General features: G+C 37.0%; 1 protein-coding gene across 3 annotated transcripts in view; it reads left to right on the plus strand.

The window, feature by feature from the left end:
* EPYC (epiphycan) overlaps positions 1–22,782 on the plus strand; it is a 52,785-nt gene extending 30,003 nt beyond the window's left edge. For all 3 annotated transcript variants that reach the window (XM_046646616.1, XM_046646618.1, XM_046646617.1), the window contains exons 4-8: positions 10,500–10,671; positions 16,040–16,198; positions 17,047–17,249; positions 18,519–18,614; positions 22,229–22,782. In XM_046646616.1, the coding sequence (XP_046502572.1) occupies positions 10,500–10,671; positions 16,040–16,198; positions 17,047–17,249; positions 18,519–18,614; positions 22,229–22,399 (801 nt within the window). In that variant the 3' untranslated portion in view covers positions 22,400–22,782. The remainder of the gene's footprint in view (positions 1–10,499; positions 10,672–16,039; positions 16,199–17,046; positions 17,250–18,518; positions 18,615–22,228) is intronic.
* The last annotated feature ends 2,824 nt before the right edge of the window (positions 22,783–25,606 follow it).

Below are 25,606 nucleotides of genomic sequence, written 5' to 3' on the forward strand. Positions count from 1 at the left end.
TGTTCAAAAAAATTTGGGGAAATCTTCATGTTTCTGAGTTGAATGATCCTACACTGGACATGTTCTCCCCTCATACTAATTTCTAACCCAGGATTGGACTTGACCTGTTTTTGTCCTGCTTTGTCCTCCTTTAGTATGCCTAATTTTCACTAGATCTTCCCTAATTCCACAAATTTCTCATTCTAACCCTCCTAGGGCAAATTGTGGTAAACTCTGTCTTGAGTTTGCTAGGAGCAGAGAGACTCACACTATGTTTATTAAGGTTCACACACACAGAGGCATTGGAATAGTTCAAGAATTATTGTTTGGTAAACCTGTCATCCACCACATTGTACAAATATTGGCTTGTGATATCAATGACTCGGTGTAAGATGCAGATAGGTGGGCTCTAGAGGATAATCACAATGGCATCATCCCAATCTCTTCGCTAACATCCAGTGTGGGCTTTAAAGAGGTAAATGATATGTATGCAAATATACATTATACACTTCATTTCTTAATACTTACAACAAAGAAAATATATCTAAATGATACTGAGGCTGGATCAAATCTTTCATGTTTGTTCTCTTTGAAGTTATGACATCAAAATGATTAAAGACATAAATATGCAAGAAATCAAATCCAGGACACTTCAGATAAAAATCCTTCTACTATAACTATATTGAAACTATAATATATATAGAATGGAGATTGAAAGGGATTGGTACATTTTGGTAGGGAGAGAAAAATGATCATAGAGTGGAATATTGTCAAAGCCAGTTAACTACTATTCAGCAGCCTTCTCCTAGTGGCAGGATGATTTCTGTAATGCTAGTGACTGCAAAAACTTATGATAATCAACAGATTTAAAGATTTTTATCCCTGGAAAACAGCCATTCATTTTCCTTGTGCTATTATAGAGCTGACTTATTAAAGTCCTTTGTTCTGGTTCTATGGTCATCAATGATCTTTTGATTATAATTAGTATCTCAAATGAGACTACAGAGAGTACAGAGAATATATTGGGAGCAATAAGAGGATTCAAGTCAGCATGCTGGTTTAGTAGTCTTTGAATTTGTTTAAAGTAATTCTGCCCCAAGAGATAAAGTCAGGCTTCCAAATTTGTAAAATTTTGCACGGCTTTACCACTGATACTGGATAGTAGAAACAATTTTAATGTAATAATTGTCTCTTTCAAAGGCAATTGTCTAGTAGCTGGTCCTGGGACATCCTCTGTAAGTGCACAGACTTTCCTGTTCAAAATGTCTGTAATTTCTGTTTGGTGATACGTACATCATCATCATCATCACCATGAGTGCATAGCACATTTATGCAGAGCGGTTCTCCATGTTAAAAGGCATGGCTTATTCTTCTTGTGCCTCAATAAAGTATGTGTTAGGAGGAACAATTTGCTGTGTGTTAGGATGGGACAGGCTGAAACTAGAAAAAATTACTAAATTACTCCATCATAAAATAGAGAGCTAGAGTTTGGAAGATTCCAAATATTTTGGTTTTCAGTCCAACTTCTTTGTTTTCAATTACTGTGATTGACTCTCTCCTCCTACCCCCATCCTCATGAGATTACTGATTTCAGCCCACACTAAATTGTCCTTTTGGCAACCTTACTTGGGGAACAAGGGCAGTGAGGGAAAAGGGAATATGAACTGACTTTGCCATTAGTGGATGTTTCTAAAGCCTTTGCCAAAGTTCCCTGCAATATTATTTGGAGACACTCAATTAGAACTAGATGATACACTTTGTAAGAACTAAGATACTGGAAACCTATGAAGTTTCTGGAGCCTAAGGGGACAATGGTGAATGGAGTCCTGAATAAACTAGGATAAAACTGAGGCAAAAAATCCTTCTGGCAACTACAAGTGGAATATTGTCATTTTCTGACAACAAGAAAAGGAAATGAGAAAATAAACACATGAACAAAGAAAAAAAATGCTGAGGTCCCAGAAGAGACATAAACTAGAGAGGGTATGAGTAAATGAAACCTTCAACTCTTCAGCTCTTGTTTCTCTTGCACTGAATTTTTCACTTAAACATTGCATTGAATACAAAGAAGCATTACCATTTAGAGTTATGAATTTATGAAGAATAACCATCCATTAAGATTGATTTTTTAAAAACTAAGAAAGCAGAGGGCTGGCCCGGTGGCACAGAGGTTAAGTGTGCACATTCTGCTTCGGCAGCCTGGGGTTCGCTGGTTCAGATCCCAGGTGTGGACATGGCACCTCTTGACACACCGTGCTGTGGTAGGTGTCCCACATATAAAGTAGAGGAAGATGGGCATGGAAATTAGCTCAGAGCCAGACCTCCTTTTTGCAGAGGAGGACTGGCAGCAGTTAGCTCAGGGCTAATCTTCCTCAAAAAGAAAAAACACTAAGGAAGGAAGCATTATATTTTTCATAGGTGGGTATATACATCCGAGCAAGTCAATATCAAATGTTACGATTATTTTATGCTATTTTGATGTAAAAAAGTAGCCATTGACTAGTTTTGATATTTGACTGGCAGACATTTATTCATTATATAGATTTGCTAATTTTGGCTTTTTTTTTTTTTTTTTTGGTGAGGAAGATTGCCCATGAGCTAACGTCTGTGCCAATCTTCCTCTACTTTGCATATGGGATGCCACCACAGCATGGTTTGATGAGCAGTGTGTAGATCTGCACCTAGGATCCAATCTGGTGAACCCTGGGCTGCTAAAGCCGAGTGTGAGAACTTAACCACTATGCCACCAGGCCGGCCCCAATTTTGACTTAATTAAGTTAATAAAATACTGAGATTTAAAAACAAATTAATTAAAATAATGGTGAATTCACTCAAATTTGGTGGTATAATATTTCCGTAAGTACTACAGCAGATAACCAAGATCAAAGGACAGCTGTTTGTAAAAGAGAAATCAGAAGGCCAGAGAGACAAAAGAAAGTGCATTTACTTTTTTCTAATGTCAATGATATGTGCCCATAACAATGTTAAAAATTATTCCCTTAGTATAATTAAGAAATGGATAAGAAAACAAAAATTGAAAATGTCTATATTAGGGCAACCTACATTAGCACTTGCAACACACAACTCCAAAATCCCAGTGGCTTAACACACAAAAGAATTTATGTCTTGCTGACATGACTTCTCATGCAGGTCAACAGGTTTGCTGTCCTCCAAGTAGTATTCAGGGATTCAAACTTCTTTCATGCTACAACTTCACCATCTTCATGTTGGGAGTTCAAGGTCACACTGGTATCTTGTGTTGACAAATGTAGAGAAGAGAAATAATGTGGAGAAAGTCTACTTGCCCTTCACTGATTCAGACCAGATGTGGCACATTACTTCCTCTCCCATTCAATTGGCTAGAACTAGCCACATGACCTAATCTAGATTCAAAGAAAATGGAAAATGTATTTTAGCTGAATGCCCAGGAGGAAAATGAAACAATGCGGTGAATACATGAATTGTCTTAACCATCATGTTTAATGAGGCTAAAGTTTCATTCTGATATAATACTTATTACTCACAAAAGTGAGAGAAAATTATTATAAATGCTGCTTGGATTTTACAATCCAACTACTCAATGTTATGTGATATTCTTCATACCTGCCAATTTCAGCAGAAGATTAAAAGATTAATTGACTGCCAAGTGCTCCCACGGGCCTAGATGGCGTTGGTACAGTTTTCAGCCTTCAGGTTCAGCAACTGACAAACAATCAGTCATGATCAGATCAGACTGTAGGCTGATGAATGATGCCAAGCGAAAATCACATGAGGCTTACAATATGAACAAGAAAGTCCATTAATGAGTTTGTAATGTGAATAGTCATTTCCCAGTGATGCGAATGCTCACTCTCCCTATCCGTACCCCCTTTCACTCAGAATGAAGGTGCCTAAGGAGTTAGATTACTCAGCAGAATTTTATTTGGCTATGTAGAGAATTAAAGTTAAGGAAGTTGAGCAGTCCTTTGGCAGGGCTGATTAGATTCAAATCCTAGCCTTACCACTTAGCTGTGTAACCTCAGCAATTTACTTAGTCCTCCCGCTTCCCATCCTCCATTTACAAGTTTATCAAATGTGCACGATGATTATACTTTCTGCATAGGGTTGTTCTGAGAATGACATGAGAATCAATGAAGAGCATAGCAGGTTCTCATAGATGGTGAGTATTCAATCCATCCCTGTTATTTTCATCTAGCCCATGATAAGATCCAGTAAAATCTCTCTTCCCCATGTTAGAGATGATCTGTTTAGTGACTGCGTTGTTTATGCTCAACAATTTTAATATTTCTCTCCTCCAAACAATGCTGGCCACAATAACCTACTATTCTCCCCTGAACTCAATTGTCTAGGCTATCTTCTTCAGTTTACTTTTCTTTCTTTAGCTGTATTATCATTACTAACGAGTCAAGAGTCAAGGAGATGCTCCTGAGGGCTTGGGAGAAGTTGTTTGTCTCATTGTGCATTTTTAAGATCAGTTTTACATCATGAGAACAATCTAATGTAACTTCAGTTTCTTGAGTGGGGACCTCACTATGACTATCCCCGACTCTATGTATATCTACACTAAAATCTGCATTATTTTTCCTATCCTAATAGAAATAATTATATCTTCATTCTTCAATGAAAATAAATGAGTCAACAAGGATCTCAGTATATACATACTTTCTCTGTCTTCGGAGATTTAGTGTACTGTCCTTTTTCTCAATTGCACACATAAGCAAAGAAAAGATTAGTAAAATATTTTCCCATCTCTGCCTAAGTTGGGATGCTTTGTCAAATTGTAGGGAGTATACATAAAGAGGATATGAAGAAAATTAAGGGAAACTTAGGTGTCAGGACTGATTAACTGATGACTTAGCGTTGACATGTACTCAGGCAGTGTCATCACATTCTGTAATCCAGGGAGAACCATTCACATGCAATGCCAAATAAATAGTGCCTCTAGGAGTTGTGCAATGGAGTGGCTCTGACTTTGGGTGTATAATTCCATCATTCTCTCAAATATAGACCACGCTTAACCAACATCTTTGGATCAGCAGTAGATTCAAAACCAGTTTCATCAAATGAAGTCAAAGCACATCTCCTTTAGTTTCCTTTGACAATATGTTTGCATCTACAATGAAGGTCTATTGGCAGACATGGAGATGTCTGAGCCATAACTAATCTCTTTTTATACCTGCTCTCTCATGCATGTTTAGAATGTTAAGATATCTTGTTACTCTGATATCCAAAACAATCGCTTAAAATATCAAAAGTTTCCATTATTTACCTGTACTGATGCAACAGTATTGATCAGGAGGCCTCTTAATTGCTAGGCACACTACTCCATGTGTTCTTTCATCTTCCAACAGGCTGGCCTCAGCTTGTTCATATGACAAAGGAGCAGGGTTCCTAGAGAGCAAGTGGAAACAAGCAATGTTTCCGGAGAACTACCCACAAAAGTGACACAACATCAATATATTCTGTTGACTAAAACGAATCAGAAGGCCAGTCTAAATTTAAAATTCAAGGGATGAGAAATTAAGCCTCTACTTATTGATTATAGGAGCTGAAAAGTCATTTTGCAAAGGGGCATGGATCTAAGGAAGGGAATAATTGCAACAATTAAAAAAAAAATGTACCACAAATGCAACAGTAGATGTGCCAACAAAAAGTACACAATGCTCTGAGAGCCACCAAACACGTTTGTCTAAGTCAGATAGATCATGAGACACTTCTCCAAGGATGTAAGACTTCAACTTGATATGAGGGAAAAAAGAAACAGTTAATTACAAGGAAACTTTGGGAGGTGTTGGATATGTCTATTACCTTAATTATGGTGATGGCACCACAGATGTTTGCATATATCCACACTCATCAAATTGTACACATTAAATATGTGCAGTTTTTTGTATATCAATTATACCTTCAGTAGAGTTGTTTAAAAATCAAATGAATTTGGAAAAAAAAATATGGGGAATGGAAGGAGTTCCAAGCAGAATGACTAGTTCATGCAATTGTCCTACAGAAGAAGAGCATAATAAACTAAAGATGGCCAGTGCAGCAAAAGAGCACAATTGGTATGAGACGGAGGAAGAGGACACCAGAAGGGCCAAACCATGAGGAGGACCCTATAAGTAAAAAAGTTTTGCATTTATTCTAAAAATAGTAGTAAACATTTCCATGGCACTTACTATGTGTGGACATTATTCTAAGTGTTTTGTGGGTATTAACATTTTCATCCTAACACAGCTGTACTATTTATAAGAGGATTTTACAAACAGAGAATCTGGGTTCAGGGAGGTAAAGTAACCTGCCCAAGGTCTCACAGCTAGGCTAGATTCCGACTCATCTAGTCTGAATCCTTCCTCCTACCCAATATGTTATAGCACTTCTGCTAGGCCATTGTTCTTGTGGTTATTAAGAACAAAAAAAGCCATTGAAGGATTTGAAGAGGGGTTGACATGATCAATTTCATCTTTTTAAGAGTTTATTCTCACTGCAGAGTGAATACAGACCAGAGGAGATCCCAACTTCCTGTAAGTAGACTACTGTCGTATTTCAGGCAAGAAAGGATAGTAACTTAGATTATGGTAATGGTGGCAGACAGGGAGAAGAAATAACGGTATTGACAGATGTTTAGAAAATAATAAGGACAAATAAAATGGACAGGGGATCATAACTTAAGTGTAATGCTTGACACAGACATTCAGCCTCGTTGATTAGATAACTGTAAAAACTGGTGAACCTTCCATCATTTACAAATTCTTACATTCGTTTCCTGATCCTCTCACTCATTCATAAAGGTAGGAATCAAATCTGAGTAACTTGAATTCTTTCATAGGATTCTTTCCATCACACATATATTACATCTTCATTGAGTTCCTCACTGGAAACTTAGCTGCAGATTAAGTGCTGAGAATAAAAACTATTAAAATACCAAAAAATAAAACACATTGTTGTATTGATTGAAACACAATGCTTAACAGTAGCAGATGATTCGTGACTGCCCTAAACAAGTATGATGTGCCTGTTTGACAAGAAGTTTGTACTGAAGGGATTCAGTGGCAAATGAGGCAATCAGGAGGAAGCATGACTGTTGTTTCTGAACACATTAATTTTTCATTTTTTTACCCTAAAATTAAGACAAATAAAATAAGTAGACTTAACGGTAGCAACATGGTTACATTGATCATTTAGATGGGTTTTTTGCTAAATAATACATGGATTTCATTAAAATTACTTTTAACCAAATGTTATTGTCACTTACAATGGTGCTGAGTACTTTTATAGAAAGATTCTTCTATGGACAGCTCTGCCGATTATCGGAGAATGAAGGTCTCAGATCTTTTGCAGCGTTATTGATAACAATAGAAATATCGCCGGTAAAAGTCTCAGTACACATAATCTGGGACAAGAAATGTAACTGAATTATTTTCTGCTGAGAGGCCTTATTTCTCCAGGGAGCAGAAACTTTGAGACACTTCAGGGTCATTTCAGTCTCCTTTACCCCAAGGTTGTATTGAGGTGCTGGGTTGTCTACACAGAGTCAAGGCTGTGCAGGGTGCAGAGGCTGAGGCAGGCCTGAGGACTCCTTTCTTTGCACTATTATCTTTCCAGGCTGACATCTGCTGAGACCTCACTCTATTCAGGTCTCCCTCTGTGGCCTACTCGTTTGTCATCTCTGGTATAGGTACGCCCTTGCAAGGACATGGAAGGTACTAGCAAGCACAGTCTGCCATGATGTAAATTATCTATAGTTCTAGGACCAGGTAATTAAGAGACTAGAAATGGACAACTTACTGCAAACCAATCAACTCAGAAACGTACCCTGCTGGTACTAGGTCTAAGAAGATATTCAAGTACAGTATGACTAAGCTCAAGGTCATATGTAGGAGTGACACTTTGTATTGTGTTTTTAAACTTTAGGGAAATATCATGAACAGATTAAAAAGTCAGTTCGGTAGGAAGCAAGTCAAAGTAAAATAAGGAGGTAAAAGGAAAAAGAATGGAGGAAAACTTCAAAAGAATTAATATTTATATCAGAGGCTCAGTTATATTTGCATTTGAGTGTTACCAATTGTAGCTTGAGAAAAGAGGCAGGAATGTTTTCTGGCAATTTGTGTTTATGCCCAAATTTAGGTTTCTGCAGCATAAGCACAAAAGTCTGCCACAAGGAGAGCCAGGCGGCCCTGTTTCCCTGGCTGCATGTCTTTGCATGCATTGCCTCCAAACATATCACAGTATGAAATTTGTTAAAAGAGGAAAAAAGACGCAAAGCTAAATCACTTCATTCAACAGTGCGAATAAATATGTCTGCAATGCAAAAGGCTGTCCACGCACAGTACTCTGAGGTTATAGATCTGCAATTTTGCTGAACTGAGAAGGCATTTCTCCCTGTTGATTTTAAAAGTTTTTCATCATTCACATTTTATTAGCAAGTAAGCATGAACAGAACAGTTTCTGGTAAACACAAAAGCTGTTTTGCCTCATTATACTGGATGACACGTGAGATCTTACAGCTTCACATCAAATCAGTGGAAAAACAATGATCTGTAAAAAGTATGTGCAAACATTTTTCCTGCAAAGCTAAAGATTCAAGGCAACGTGTCTGGAATGTGTTTCTCCCTTTAGGCTGCCTCCATTCCATGAAACATCTGTCTTAATTTCCGCTCTTCCTGGAGCCTCCTTTTGGTCTCTCTGCAAATCCATTCCTTTTGAATCTGCCTCATTCTGACCCTACAGATGGAAACCGTATGTCTCTCTCTTTAAGGAAGTGTGCCCAATCTTCTCAAGTGGAGATTTCTAGCCAATTTTTATAATATCTTCACTTTGGCTTCCTAATGTACAAATGCAGTATGATTTGCTTTTGGTTTGATTTTATGCTTTCAAAGCATTAAAGTAAGCATTAACATGCTCATTGATTCTTCCCAGCAAAATCTCTAAAGTAAGCATAGAGCTGTGAATTAGATATATTTTGGACAAGCAAATTTGTTTTTTCTTTACTTCAATAAGTACTTGTTGATTGCCGATTATGCTACAGCCTTGAGGTACAAAGACAAGAGACACAACTCAGAGTACACCACCTAGTAGGCTTGGAAAGGTAGAAGACTGATGGAAGCAACACAACACAGTGTAGGAAGGGCCCGAATGGAGAGACTACAAAAGCACAGGAGAAACAATTCAGACTGACAAAAGAAAGTGTAGTGTTTCTTTAAAAGGGTAATTTTCATTTGCGAAGCACTGTATTCAAAATGATCAAAAATGACATTAAATAATGTGTATCTTTAAAATGTTATGGTTATCTGAGACATCTATTTAAAATGTCCAGAAAATATCTGGCCCAATTAGGTGCCTATTTTATACGGGAGAGTAGTAGTTGGCATGTCATTTTGACATTAAATAAGTTAGAAAGTAATTTGTGCATTATTTTGCTTTTTTAGTGAAAATGTTTCGCTTTATTTAAAGAAGTGGGTGGAAAGGGGCAAAAGCTCCTTTCAGAGTGGTCAGAGGAGAATCTGGGATTTCTGGGGAAGGCCATGAAGAAACTAGGTCCCAAAGGGTGGGTCCTGCTTCTTGCCCAGCCAATTGTCTTGAGCAGATTTCCTGTCCAAACTTACAAGGTTGTCAAATAGCTAATAGAAGGAATAGACATGGAGACAAAAGAAGAGATGGGAGAGTGAGGGGTTATTCTAAATGCAAACAGCCCTCTTAGAAGCAACAACCTCATTATTCAAAATATGCAAATAAGGACAAAAGCAAGTGTAATCTAAAACATAATTTCTGAAAACATCTTTGAGAATTTTTTCAAACTTATGAATGACTCCTATTGTAAAAGCTCTCAAAAAGGTCCATTTTAACATGCCCAAATATTGTTGGTAATACTTGTTATTTAAAATAATATTGAAAATATATGAGAAATGGCATATTATAATAAAATCATAAAGCTTTTATGTCTCCATAAATTTTATTTTAGTAGAAAGGATACTTTTCAGTAAAATACAATTAGAAGAAGTATGAGTTTCCACAAAGAAACAGAATATTTGAACGTAGAAGACCAAAGATTGAAAGGACTGGAACATACATGTCAATCTCTAACTGGTCATTATCTTCAACAGGAGTAGAATTAGCACTGCAGGCTGAAGGGGACTTTTGGATTTTATTTTGCACATTTCTGGATTAATTTGAATCTTTCACAAAAATAATGCATTCTTGTAAGGCTATATATTTAGAAAATAATAAATAAGTTTTTTTTTAAACCTATGAAATAAACATACCAGGATGTTTAAAAGAGCAAAAAGACAAAAGAAAAAAGGCATTGGAAACTATTACTAAGATTTGAGAAACCAAATTAATTAAAAACAACAATAGCTGTAATTAGAACCACATGTGCCCTCCCAGGCAAGCAAACCATACTGTGTTGAACTTCAGAACATGAATGACCTCTTGTGGCAAAGATGGGAACATTTTTAAGTTGTGTCACTGCCACACAGGGTGATTGAGAAGGTTGCCTGATGGAATGAATTCTGCTTCTTTTTCAGACTGAAGTAGTGACAGTGATGCCTTCGGGGAACAGAGAGCTCCTGACCCCGCCCCCACAGCCAGAGGAGGCCGAGGAGGAGGAGGAGGAGGAGTCCACCCCCAGGCTGATTGATGGCTCTTCCCCACAGGAGCCTGAATTTCCCGGGGTTCTGGGCCCACACACCAATGAAGGTCAGGTCCATCCAAGCTGAATTGTAACTACATCCACTTGTTCCTTCCTTGAAACTGCCAAGCTCCAACTCCATAGGGAGCCCTCATGACCCAAGGAGAAAGTTTTGGAATAGGCTAGGTTTAAAGGAGGAGATACACATGTATTTTGTATTCAAATATAAAACAGTTTTAATAATTCGGTTTTGGTCTGATGGGAGTGATCAAATAACCAAAGATTTGGGATGGAAATATTTGTCTGGCTTCATTACTCAAAACCTTCATGGGAGAAAGCATTTGTAGAACAAATGATACTCTGCTAGCAAAATTAGAATCTGTGTCTGAGAGATCAGACCATAGTAATTCAAAGTGATAAGGTGATGATGATGATGACGGTGATGACAGTAACAGTAATAATAACATTTTACCTTGATTGAGCTATCTGTGGGCCATAATGCTCAGCACTTCATATTACCTCATTTGACTATTACAACCTCCCCAGAAGGTGTTACTATTATTCTTTTCATTGTTACCGAGGAAAACTGGCTCAGAAAGGGTAGGAACTTCCCAGAGATCACATATCTACTAGTTTCGCACACTGGATTTGAAGCGAGCCTGTTCTGATTCTTGTCTGTGTACTTATTGGAAAACAGGCTTGTTCTCATTCAGTCCTAGGATGAAGCAGAGAGAGGAAAAGAGAAGAAAGCGTTCGTATCATTGGACTTCATCTCACATGGCCTGAAGGTGGTCTAAAACCAGAATCGTTTAGTTAATGAGAAGGAATTCCTAGTGCTAAATGAGTTTCTATGATTTGTCTATATTTCTTCTTAGAATTTGTCACTGTCCATCTTTGGGAAGCTCAAGCGGACTGACACAGAATAGTTTTACACAAATGGAGAATGGCACAATGAGGTGGTGTATTACAAATGAGTAGGCTTCCCATTGCAAAGGTCCAGTTACTATCGAGCATCTCTGTACTCTAAGTTCTGGACATACAATACTTATCTTAAAATAACTACTGTTCTCAAAGATATTTCTGTCTAGTACAAGGACACAGACGTGTAAACAAACTTAGAGGCAAGAATGTGGTACAGGTAATATGAGAAAAGTCTGTGCAGAACATACTGAGGAAAGAAAGAGAGAGAAAAGCATTCAAATCCAGGCTTTGCAACTTGCTGGATAGAGTCTTGAGCGAGGTGGTCAATATTTTTTTTTGCCTTAGTTTCCTCATCTAAAAAACAGGATAATAAATAATAGATCTTACCTAATATAGTTGTTATAAGGATTAAATGAATGAATTTAGTGCCTGGCCCATAGTAAACATTATAAATGTTAGTTATTCTCATTATTCTGTTATTGGTAGAAGAGTTTATCCTTTTTTTTACTCTCAACGAATTTTTCAGAGTACAATACAATATTATTAGCTATAGGCACTATGCTGAACAGCAGATCTCTAGAACTTATTAATTTTTCATAACTGAAACTTTGTACCCATTGAACAACTCTCTATGTCCCCCTCTCCTGGTACAGCCCCTGGTAACCACCAATCTATTCTCTGCTGCTATGAGTTTTCAACTGTTCGCCAATAAGTAATATAAAAAGTCGGCATTTATGAAATGCTGCTGATAGGTCAGCCATAAAAGTGTTTTATGTACATTAACTCTTTGAAAAGTCACAACAATGCTATGTACTAGGTATTGTTATCTCCACTTTATAAATAGGAAAAGTGGAACTCCAAAGTACTATGAAGGTTGTCCAAGATCATGGAGGTGGATGTAGGGGTGCTGGAATGCAAGCAGAGACCACTCAATCTTGCCTTTCACGAGCACATCATATTCTTTCCACATAGTTAACTTTCTATGAAGCTGTAGAACATCTACAGAAAGAACCAGGGAGTTACATACACAATGAGAAGGAAATGTAAGTACCCAGCAGAAAGCCCTCAGATGGGGAAATTAAATAGCCCTAGAACATTACTTATTTTTAAGTAATTTCAGATCCTTCAAAAGTTGACTGATCTGGCATCATTACATGTACTCGTGGTCTTTCAGCTGAGCCAGGAACAACAGAAAAGCATAATGTCCAATCTTTTTCAAAGCTTTAGTCAAAATCATGCTTCAACACTGTCAGTTTTGAAACAATATAAAAATATGAATTTTAAAAAAATTTTGTCTCTAAAGTAGTCTGAGCATGGGTAACGAAGTTAAAAGTTTAACTCACATTTTAATTTCCAGAGAAACATCACCAGAAATTCTAAACTTTAAAATTAAATTTAAATCTTATACATTTATGAAAGTTAAATAGTTTGGAAATATTTAGAACGTTAAAAATCAAAATATCGTATTATTTTACTATGAATACAAATTTCTAAAAATAATATTCTGAAGCTGTATAAAGTATGCTTGAGTTATGAGGAAAAACTAGAATTAAATTACAACTGGTGTGAATATATATAATTGTCCTAAGCAATTACTGCTAAATTAGTACAGCCATGAATATATGAAAGAATCAAATGCCTTACGTTTAAAAAAAATTTATGATAAGTGGCAAACATTAATTTATAATGATTGGATAAATTAGCAAGTATTAAATATTTTACAGCTCCCTTAAAACTTTTTTGCGTAGATTTCCATTCCTAAAATAGTTTTCATTCCTGATGTTGTTATGGTAAATGATTCTCCTGTTTAAAGATAGCAATTAGACCTTAACAGGTGCATCGCTAGTTCGTGATCACAAACCAGAAATGAATCTTTCACCTAAGCCGACCAAATGTCCCAGTTTGCCTGGCAGTGAGTGGTTCCCGAGATGGGGGACTTTCAGTGCTAAAACCAGGAAAGTCTCAGTTAAGTTGGGATGAATTGATTGCTGAGCAAACCAGGGAAATTCTTCTATTACTTTCTTCTCTCCCTCTCTAGGCTGTTTCACTTTCTCCATTCATCTCACATTCTCACAACCCTTGCTGCCTTCCTCCCTTTACTCCTCAAGCTCATCAGAGAGCTTAGCCTCCTACTTCACCATGAAAATGCATCTTCCTCTCGGCAGCTCTTTGGTCTTTCTATTTTCAGACATACACTTCACCTACATCTCCATCGATGCACCTTATCTCCCTCTCCTTCTATTACAATGGAGGAACTGTCTGTCCTCCCACAAGTGGGATGTGAACCCTTCCCCTGTTCTTTGAGACGCATTTCCTACTGCCCTCTCAGGATCTGTTTTATATTCAACCTCTCCTCCTTCAGATCCTTTTCCTCAAATCTCTCCCTCTTTAGTCAATTTCCCTCATCATACAAACCACCAATGTCTTCTTATAGTTATCATCATCTCTCCTTCCTCCTTCTTCATAGTCAGACATCTCAATAGCATTGCTTATATTTGCTGTTAACTATTTTCTCACCTCCAACTTGCCCCTTAATTGACTATAATCTGGCTTCCAGCCTCATCACTCCATAGCTCTGACTGAAGTCTCCTATAACCACCTCAATAATTAATCCAAGACACATTTTCAGTCCTGAACTTTCCTGACATCTCAGCAGCCTTAGATGGTTTTCTGTTCCCTTTTCCTCCAAACTCTCTCTCCACTTGGCCTCCATAATACTGCCTCATCTTATTTTCCTCCCTGGCTTCTGGTCATTGCTTCTCTATGTCCCTTAGAAGCTCAATGTCCTCTACATGACCACTAAACAGAAGGTGAAGGAGGGGTAGGGGTGTGTGTGTGTGTCTGTGTGTGTGTCTGTGTCTGCGTGTGTATGATAGAGAGAGATGTTGGAATATAATCCAGCCTCCTAAATATCTTTTGGGTCTGTTGCCTTTTATATCACCATTTCCCTAGCCAAGCAACCGTCACCTTTTATCTAGAAAACAACTCATTCCACTCTGCTCACTGGCCCTCCTTCAATCTTCCACCACAACTTTAAGCACAGTGATATCTTTTGTTTGTTTTTTTGAGGAAGATTAACCCTGAGCTGACATCGGCTGCCAATCCTCCTCTTTTTGCTGAGGAAGTCTAGCCCTGAGCTCAAATCCATGCCCATCTTCCTCTACTTTACTTGCAGGATGCCTACCACAGCATGGTTGCCAAGTGGTACCATGTCCACACCCAGGATCCGAACAGACAAACCCTGGGCCGCTGAAGCTGAACGTACGAACTTAACTGGTGTGCCATCGGGCCGGCCCTCACAGTGATATTTTAACATGCAAATCAATCATGTAATACCCCTAGCTGTTCATCCTTGGGATAAGGAACAAAAACTATAACACAGCCTATAAGGCCCATGAATGTTATGTCCCACAGGTTCCAATGCTCTCTGTGCTGTAGCTACATGGACCATCTTTCAGTCCCTCCAAAGTGAAGGAACTTGGCACACGCTGCTTCCACTGCCTGCATGCTCTTCCCTCCCACCTGCACAGTCAACTCCTTCTCCTCTTGTAGATCTTAACCCTTTCTCTTCTTGCAGCTCTCAGCTCAAGTGTCACCTCCTCAGAGAACCATGACCCTCAGATTGGATCAAATTCCTCTATTTTATACTTATGTCATATTTCATGACATTTATCACAGTCATCATTTTATTTATTTATGTAATCAACATTCATCTTACATAGCAGATCATAAAATAGACTGTGTCTCTTTGTGCCCACCACTGTTTCATCAGTTAGCACAGTACTATCTACATAAAAAGAATTCAATAGGGGCCTGCCCAGTGGAGCAGTGGTTAAGTTCACACACTCCGCCTCGGTGGCCTGGGGTTCTCCAGTTCGGATCCCAGGAGTGGACCTAGGCATCGCTGCTCAAGCCATGCTGTGGCAGGCGTCACACATATAAAATAGAGGAAGATGGGCATGGATGTTAGCTCAGGGCCAATCTTCCTCAGCAAAAAGTGGAGGATTGGCACTGGATGTTAGGTCAGGGCTAATCTTCCTAAAAAAAACCCAAAAGATTGAATAAATTACATATTGAGTGAATTAATATTAATAATTATTACCTTATCATTTTCTTGAAGCAGATTTTGGTTCAATGGGGTGTTTAAATATTGAACCAAAGACCTAATAAAAATATTATATGTGATGTTTTAAATTTATAAAAACCACAATCTTAAAATTTCCATTTGAAAATAGAATTTCTAATAAGTATAAAAGCAACAACCTTTCCATATTCACTCAGTAACTTAAAATAAAATTTTAAAACATTACAAAGAGTATACTAATTATTGGGGTGGCTGTAATTGGTATATATGACTTTACTATTCCACACACAGAAAACTATATGAGAAAATATGAACTATACCAGGATGGTCTGTATGAGACTCTAACCTTGTTTACCAAACATTCCTAATCACATTATTTGTTAGAAATTGCTTTTGTTGCTTGCATGTAATTATTTGCCTCTATCTTTCAGACTTCCCAACCTGCCTTCTGTGTACTTGCATAAGCACCACCGTGTACTGTGATGACCATGAACTTGACGCCATTCCTCCACTGCCCAAGAACACCGCCTATTTCTATTCCCGCTTTAACAAAATTAAAAAGATCAACAAAAACGATTTTGCAAGCCTAAGTATGAATGACAGCACTATTGTCCTTCTCTTCTTTACAGACTTTCCTAAGATTTTTGCCCTGTAAAATGTTGGTACTGAAAATGAAACTTGAATATAAAATATGGCTCATAAATCAATTCTTTTTTCTTATTTAAATATTTGAAGGCTTGTTTTAATTATAACAAAAAATGACAAATAATGAAAGGTCATGATGAAACTATATCATTGTTGATATTTTCAAATAAACTATTTTTAGCTAAATAGAAATCATAAATATTGTATTTTATAAGCTAGAACTCATTATAATGTTATGACATTAAGAGTAAAATGTCATGGTCATATATTTACTAGGATTTGGCTTGTTTGAAGAGACTTCCACTCAAGTACGGTTGCTTTATGATGATGAATGGAAGCCAACATTCTGACTTTATAATGATTGTCAATTTGGAAGAATTTTGGTACTTCTCTTCATAAAGTGTTTTAATCACTTGACAAATTCTTAATGCTTTTATTTTAAGAAAAATGTATCTTTGACTTTTAGATAATACAACAATCTGCCATCACTGAGGAAAACATTTTAACTAGTAAAATTCAGAGAAAGTTTATGTAGAATATAGGCCAAAGACTATTTTAAATATAACATGCCCATTTCTCTACTAAAGTTACACTTTCTTGTAAGTGCACAAATATGAATAGTATTAGGAGGAAACAATTAAATTTTGTACAGTAGTTAGAAATCATTATTTCATTAGTTGTCCACTGCTAAATTCCTATTTAAATTTGCTTGCATGTGGGAAAATTTATATTCATATTTTTATGTGAGCAAAATATATTCAAGAATATTTAACCACTTCATTTTTTCTTCTAGATGATTTAAGAAGGATTGATCTGACATCAAATTTAATATCTGAGATTGATGAAGATGCATTCAGAAAGCTGCCTCAACTCCGAGAGCTTGTCCTGCGTGACAACAAAATAAGGCAGCTCCCAGAATTGCCAACTACGTTGACATTTATTGATATTAGCAACAACAGACTTGGAAGGAAAGGAATAAAGCAGGAAGCATTTAAAGTGAGTTTTAAGTGTGGTTATGAAAGACTTTCATCTTCCCACTCCATTTGCTGTCAATGACTAGCCTTTTTATTTCTATAAAGGGATTAAATATGATGAGACTTTTAACTCCTAAAATAAACTTTACAACACTCTTTTGGGAAATACTGTGTTTGGTATGTTCTGAGGATCATCAATCACCAAGAACAGAAAGCAGAGCTCGCATAAGAAGTGGGTGGCTATCCGGAGCACCAATCTATAAATTGCACCTGGAAATGGTATAAGTCAGATAATTTGTATTTGCCAATAACTCCACTCAGGGAGAGCATTTTGTGTAGTTAAAAGGATAAATGCTTGTACAGGGAGTGGGTGGTGCCTTGAGAGTAGAAGTCTTCTAAAATACCTTGTAAAGAAGGTGGATTCAGTTAATCTTAGGAACTTTGTTTTCTAAGTGAAGGAAGCAAGTTTGGGGCAGGAGTGACTTGCTTGGAATAACAACATAGAGTCTGGAAACAGTAACCAGCTGGCTTTCTTACCCACTCTTACTCTGAACAAGTTCATTCTCTAAATATATGTTGAACAAACAAATTTAAAATACTGTTTGAAGGGACATCACATTACTCCATGGAGGCTACAGGGAGTCATGTGGACTTGTAAGGTAACACTGGGAAAGAACGAAAGTCTTCTCTCTCCACCAACCCTCCTGTGATGCCGCCCTAGTGGGCAAGGGAATTAGTGCACCTCATTAAGTAAGGGTCAAAGTCTAGTCTCCCCACTCAGCATTTGTTGGCATGGGTGTTGGTGAGTAACAGGTTGTGCTGTGGAATTTGGCTAGAATAGGCCTGTTATTGTCTCAATGTGTTCTGTCTTGCTAGGCTGCCCTTTTCCCTCTACTTAGGCTAGAGAGAGCAGGCTTTTGTTGGGGGAGAAATCCTCATTTCTCCACCCCTATAACATGAAGGAAATTCTTGCTCTGCTTTACAAAATCCCATTGCAGAATGTCTTAAATGGAGTCACTAACTTGTTTAAATTGAGAAAGTTAGAGTGGACAGTTCTTAGAGATTGAGAAGCATGTTCCATTATCATCAAGAGATATCTGCTTGCCATCAGTTCTTCCAAAACTCATTTGAACTGTCTACTAACTTAGGAAACTAATCTGCCTCAACTTTACAAAACAAGACCTGAACAGGCATGAGTTATTTTACAAATAGTTGCATGAACAGGAAAGGGAAAATACAACTAATGGCACCACTAATTTTTATTAAGTCCCTACATTTGGAATGTTTACAGGATATGTATGATCTCCATCATCTCTACCTCACCGATAACAACTTGGACCACATCCCTCTGCCACTCCCAGAAAATCTGCGGGCCCTTCACCTCCAGGTAGGCTTCCGCTAGTAAGGTCTGCTCAACAGTTCCACAGAAAACAAAAGCCCAGGAAGAATTTGGGATGCGAAAAGCTGTTCATAATAGCATGTTGAGACACTGTGACAATTTTTCTTCTTTTTCCTCACTCTCTCATTCCTTCTCTCTCAATATGAGTACAAGGTATTTGTACATTCATGACCCTATGTATACTGGTTTGTTTCTCATAACCTTGGTCTTTATTTTCATTCTTTGCCAAACCATAATAAGTCTTTTTGACACACAAAGCTTCTTATGAAAATTGCAAGCTTCATCTGCTGAAGAAGTGTGTAAGGATTAGAAATAGAAAGAAAAAAGGGAAAGAAAAATCTAATTTGATTTCTAGTTCTCAGGGGGAAAAATGTCAATTTCAGCCTTTATGTAGTGAATTAAATTCAATTTATGTTCTATAACATTCCTATCTACTGAGAGATGATAGATTTCAATCTCTCTGGTTTAAGAAAATGCAGTTTTTTCTAAACCAACATATTTGAAAGCTTGCGTTATTTTGAATTCCATTAAGCTACATTTTATCTTTGAAGTAATAAATGAAAACATATTTTCAAAAGTGCTATGATCTAATATTTGCTAAATATATTTCATTTAAATAGATTAAAAATATGCTCAATTAAAACAAACATTTTTGGTTATTAAAACAAAGAAAGATAAATTATTTCTTATTTCAGATGTGAGTAACTTTTGGTCTACAGCTGTAATCAACTTTCTGTACTAATTTCATCTGTTCTGTGGAATAAATCTGTAGACAACACATCCATTGTGTGCTCAAAGAAATAATACCATAGTGTAATATTACAGTTTTTTAGAGAAAAAGTGCAAGCCGTCACAAGAAGTGATTTTGCTACGCTAGAGCAGGTCTCAGATTCCTGTGTTTTTCTCTGTGGATTCTGTAAATATTTACATCTGTGTCTTTTCTTTTATTCCTATTAATATATATCTTTCCATACTTTTTTTGAGTGTCTTTGTGTGTATATTTGTCTATGAGTCTTAGATATTTGTCTTTTTCGAGACTTTTTCTGGCTGTGTTTATTTCCTTAATATATATGTCCTTTCTAGTTCTCACTCTGTTTCTGAATGTTTCTCTCTTGGTCTCTGTTTTTCTGGGGGCAAGTTTCTATGTATATGAGGATTTCTGGCATTGTTTATGACTGGAAGGAGGATTTTCAAGGGAATCCTCAAGGAAATTTTGGAATGTGTTTTCCAATTCTGATTTAAATCTTGTTACTATTGTCTGTGATGATATTGACTCTGCAAAGTAATGAGTCCTCTGATCTTATATTTAAACAGAATATGCTTGGATATACAATATGAGATATTTTTGAAGTAAATTGGCTTTACATTCTCTAGTCTAAGGTTTAAAAAGGCATTAAGTGTACCTTTTAAAATATTCCTCTTTCACAACCACCTCACCAATATGCAGCATAAAGTTTTTTATTTTACATTGTCTTCAATTTATATATGTCTCTAATGATTTTAATAAAAATTCTCTTTTTTGATTTCTTTGAAAAATGTTTGCTGACATATATTATAGTGATTTTGAATAACAGCCCCTTGGAGCTGGACCAGTGGCATAGTGGTTAAATTTGTGTGCTCTGCTTTGGTGGCCCGGGGTTTGCAGGTTCAGATCCCAGCCACAGACCTAGCACCATTCATCAAGCCACACTGTAGCGGCATTCCACATAAAATAGAGGAAGATTGGCAGGGACATTAGCTCAGTGACAATCTTCCTCAAGCAAAAAGAGGAAGATTGGCAACAGATGTTAGGTCAGGGCCACTCTTCATCCCCCTCCAAAAAAAGAAAGAAAAGAATAGCAGCCCTGGCAAAAGCAGATTCCCTGAGCTGCAATTCTACTCCCAACAATATTTAATGATTGGACAAATATCTGAACCTTCCTGTATCTCAGTTTTAGTCAGAGGTAATTCACTAAACTATCTGAACTAATAAATGAATTCAGCAATGTGGCACATTATAAAATCAATATAAAATATTAACTGTATTTCTATACACTAACAATGAACTAAACCACAATGGGATACCACTTCACACCCACTTAGTTGGCTAAAATAAAAGAGACAGACAATTGCAAGTGTTGCTTAGGATGAAGAGAAACTGGAACCATCGTACATTGTTGGAAGAAGGGTAAAATGGTGCAGCTACTTTGGAAAACAGTTTGACAGGTCTTCAGAATTTTAAACATAAAGTTACTGTATGACTCAGTAATTCAACCCCTAGGTATATACCTAAGAGAATTGAAAACATATGTCCAAACAAAGTTGCACACAAATGTACATAGAAGCATTATTCATGAGAACCAAAGATTGGAAACAATTCAAATTCCTATTAACTGATGAATGGATAAACAAAAATGTGATATAGCTGTAAAGCTGAGTATTATTGGGCAATAAAAAAGAAGGTGGGGGGCCAGCCCAGTGCCACAGCGGTTAAGTGGTCACATTTTGCTTTGGCGGCCTGGGGTTTGCTGGTTTGTATCCCGGGTGTGGACATGGCACTACTTGGCAAGCCATGCTGTGGTAGGCATCCCACATATAAAGTAGAGGAAGATGGGCATGGATGTTAGCTCAGGGCCAGACTTCCTCAGCAAAAAGAGGAGGATTGGCAGCAGAAGTTAGCTCAGGGCTAATCTTCTTCTTCAGAAAAGAAGGTGGTACTGATACATGCTAGAACATGTATGAACCTTGAAAATACAATTCTAAGTGGAAGAACCCAGTCACAAAAGATGAAACATTGTATGATACCATTTATGTGAAATGTTCAGAATAGGAAAATCCATAGAAAAAGAAAATAGTTTAGAAGTTGCCAGGGGCTAGAGGTAGGGGAAAATGGGGAGTTATTACTAATATCTTTGGCTAATATCTATGGGGTTTCTTTTGGGGATGTTTAAAATGTTCTCAAATTAAGTTGTGATGCTTATACAAGTCTGTGAATATATTGAAAATCACTGAACTATCCGCTTAAAATGGCTGAATTTTATGGTAAGTGACATACACTCAATAAAACTATCTTTAAACATCTAGTTCTGGACCCAGCTTATCTTTCTGATATTTATTCACTGTCTCCCTCCCTTCACTTTAGCCATCTTGACTTTTTTCTCATTCTTGAACATTCCATGCTAATTACTCAGAATCTGAAGTTGGGTTCTCTCCACCTGGGATATTCTTACCTTGGCTCTTTCCATGGACATGTCTTCTTGTCATTCCATTCTCAGTTCTATTGCTATCTCTTAAGACAACTTTTCACAATCACCATCCTTTCTTCATAGTTCTCATTGTTTTGGAAATAACTCTTTTCCTTTAAATTTGTTTTTTCACCTCCTTATCTTATGTTCCCATTACTGAAGTATAAGCTCCATATGGGCAAGCATGTGTCTATTTGTTAATTGACTTATCCCCATTACCCAGAAAGTGCTTGATGTATAATAATCACATAACATGCCTTTTCGGATGAGAGAAGGAACAAAAGAATAGAAACGGAGGTGAAGCAAATGGATGACGTTATTAATCAATACTAAGGATACGTTATATCTTGTCTTATAAGATATTTCCATCTTTTTCAGAATAACAACATTCTGGAGATGCATGAAGACACCTTCTGCAATGTTAAAAATTTGACTTATATTCGAAAGGCCCTAGAGGACATTCGATTGGATGGAAACCCTATCAATCTCAGCAAAACTCCTCAAGCCTATCTGTGCCTACCTCGCTTGCCTATTGGGAGTCTTGTCTAATTTCAGATAGCGGTTAGCATTACGATGCTGGCCATAACAAACAATTCTCACTGCTCTCTTCATAAACAAAACTCAGCATGATACTTTCAAATTGTGTTCTCAATGATATATAATTACATAAAATACAACTAAGACTTTTAAGATATGATGGCAACTTAGTAATCTAAGGAAAACACCAGAAGAAACAGGAATAAACCAAAAGATGTACAGAAAGAGCAAAACCAAATGATAAAAAATATTTCACAAATATTCTTATAAATCATATGTAACTTGCAACTTTTAAGGATTCATATCCTATATAACATCAAGTGAAGCATATAATAAAGAAAAATTAAAAATGAACACTTTAGGTATATTGCTAAGATTTAGATGTTTTTAATTAAACTTTTCTCTTCCTTTTTTCTTTCACTAAAGCATGTTTCTGTTTCTGAATTCATTAAAGAAAATGAAGAAAAGAATAAAAGTATTTGAAAATTTCAATGGCTTTGTGGGAAAATATTCATTATAATCACAGCATGCAAATAACTATAACAAGAATACATATAGCTTCAATTTTTCAATAATAAAATTTTATCATCTTAAAGACCTGTCAATTCATTTTAGACCTTTGCTAAATTGACCAGTTACTTGGTGTATTTCTGCACCTGTGAAAATAATAAAATATAGAAAAGGGAGCATATAGACAATGATAATGATAAGCACATAGGGAAGAAGTTAAGGAATACCTTCTAAGGGAAGTGGATCTTTCCGAAATGTATAAACATAATATAGGCATATGGTTAAAAACTGAAAGATAATACAAGAATATACAATGAAAGATGAGTTTCCTTCCAGCTGCAAACTCCAAGTTTTCACTCCCTAGAAATAACTATTCAATGGTTTCTTGCATGTCTCTATGAATTTTCCATGAGAAAGAAAATCTTTTTTTTTTCTTTTTTGAGGAAGATTAGCCTTGAGCTAACTGCTACCAATCCTCCTCTTTTTGCTGAGGAAGACTGGCCCTGATCTAACATCCATGCCCATCTTCCTCTACTTTATATGTGGGACGCCTACCACAGCATGGCTTCTGTCACACGGTGTCATGTACACACCTGGGATCTGAACCGGCGAATGCCAGGCCGCTGAAGCGGAATGTGTGCACTTAACCGCTGCACCACCGGGCCGGCCCCAAGAAACAAAATCTTGCACATAATTTCCCCTTTTTCACACAAATATAGATGTGCATTGCTACGCGTCTATACATATCACCATTACGTACGTATCTAAACACGTAAACATAGATTTTTAAGTACAAAAGATAATCAGGATTCTGAATCTTGCTTATTTCACTTAAAAATATTTCTTGGTGAATTTTCTATACCAGCACATACTGATTCTGAAAACCACACATCGGCCCATTACATGGAAGTACATTTTATTTTTTGTATTTACACTAAAAATTGCAAAGAAAATCCTTGCATGAACATAAGTATCTTTGCGTTCATGTGAGAATAAGTTTATGGATAAATTCATAGAAGTGCAATTCTGGGTCAAAGGGTATATTCTTTTAAATTTTAATAAATGTTACTAAATTGCCCTTCAAAGATACTACAGCCACGTAAACTTTCACCAACAATGTGGGAGAGCACATGATTCTCTACAGCTTCAGCGAGATGATTTAATAGCACACTTGTTCATCATTGCATACTCTATTTCTGAATTAATATATTAAAGTAAAAAAGTGGGACAATTAATTTCCAAGACATCTCCAAAATGTAAAAACATACAATATATATTTTTATTTGCAACTATCTCTTTCAGTTAAGTAGATTTCCTCATCTAAATTATCTGAGTTTTTCCTCATTGCTTCATACCATTCATCATATGCCATTATTTGTAGACACTACAGCTAAATCTAGAATTTCTGCGGCATAACAGTTAAAGGGAATTGTTTTAATGTGTCTCCATTTTAAATGCATAAGCATTTCCTAGCAGGGAAACCAATCATCATTTAGTCATAATTTGTATACCCCGAAGTTTAAAGGCTTAAAATAGAATAACCACCAAGCCATCAAGTGCTACAATCTGATGATATTTAAAAATTGATTGGGGCCCGCCCGGTGGCACAGCAGTTAAGTTTTGCTTCAGTGGTCCAGGGTTCACCAGTTCAGATCCCAGGTGCAGACCTACACACCATTGGTTAAGCCATGCTGTGGCAGGCATCCCATATATAAAATAGAGGAAAATGGGCATGGATGTTAGCATAGGGCCTGTCTTCCTCAGCAAAAAGAAGAGGATTGCTGGCAGATGTTAGCTCAGGGCTAATCTTACTTAAAAAAAAAAAAAAATGATTGTGGGGCTGGCCCTTTGGCCAAGGGTTAAGTTAGCATGCTCTGCTTCGGTGGCCCAGGGTTTCACATGTTCAAATCTTGGGCATGGACATGGAACCACTCATCAAGCCACGTTGAGGTGGCATCCCACATAGCACAACCAGAAGAACCTACAACTAGAATATACAACTGTGTACTGGGGGGCTTTGGGGAGAAGAAGAAGAAGAAAAAATAAGAAGATTGACAAGAGATGTTAGCTCAGGTGACAATCTTCAAAAAAAAATTGATTGAAAGAGTTCTTGTTCTGACTTTTTAGACATACTCTCTCATAAGTACATTACTGTGAATCAGACTAAAAGTAGACTTTAATTCTAGCATTGTGTCTCTATATCAGTCTTCTATGACTGCCTAAAAATTAGTGCCAAAAATTAGGAGTTTAAACAACACCAGTTGATTATCTCACAGTTTGTGTAGGTCAGAAGTCCTTCATGACTCAACTGAATTCTCTGCTTAGGATTTCACAAGAGCAAGGTCAAAGTGCTGCTGTCGGGTTCTTCCTGCAAGATATGGGAAATAATCCACGTCCGAGCTCATTCAGTTTGTTGGAAGACTTTGGTCCTTGTGGTTATAGGACTAAAGTCTCCAATTCCTGGCTGTTAGCCAAGGGCCTGTCTCATCTTCCAGAGGATGCACACATTCATCATATGGCCCCTTCCATCTTCAAAGCCAGCAATGGCGTGTTGAATCCTACTTGTACTTCTAATCTTGTTGATTTTCTCTTCTGCTGCTATCAAGAGAAAACTCAGCTTTTAAAGTGTATATTTGGTAGGGTCATGCCCACCTGGATAATCTCCATATTTTAAGTCACAGCTTTGGGACTTTAATTACTTCTGCAAAA

Source organism: Equus quagga, chromosome 19, assembly GCF_021613505.1.
Source record: "Equus quagga isolate Etosha38 chromosome 19, UCLA_HA_Equagga_1.0, whole genome shotgun sequence".
NCBI lineage: Eukaryota > Metazoa > Chordata > Mammalia > Perissodactyla > Equidae > Equus > Equus quagga.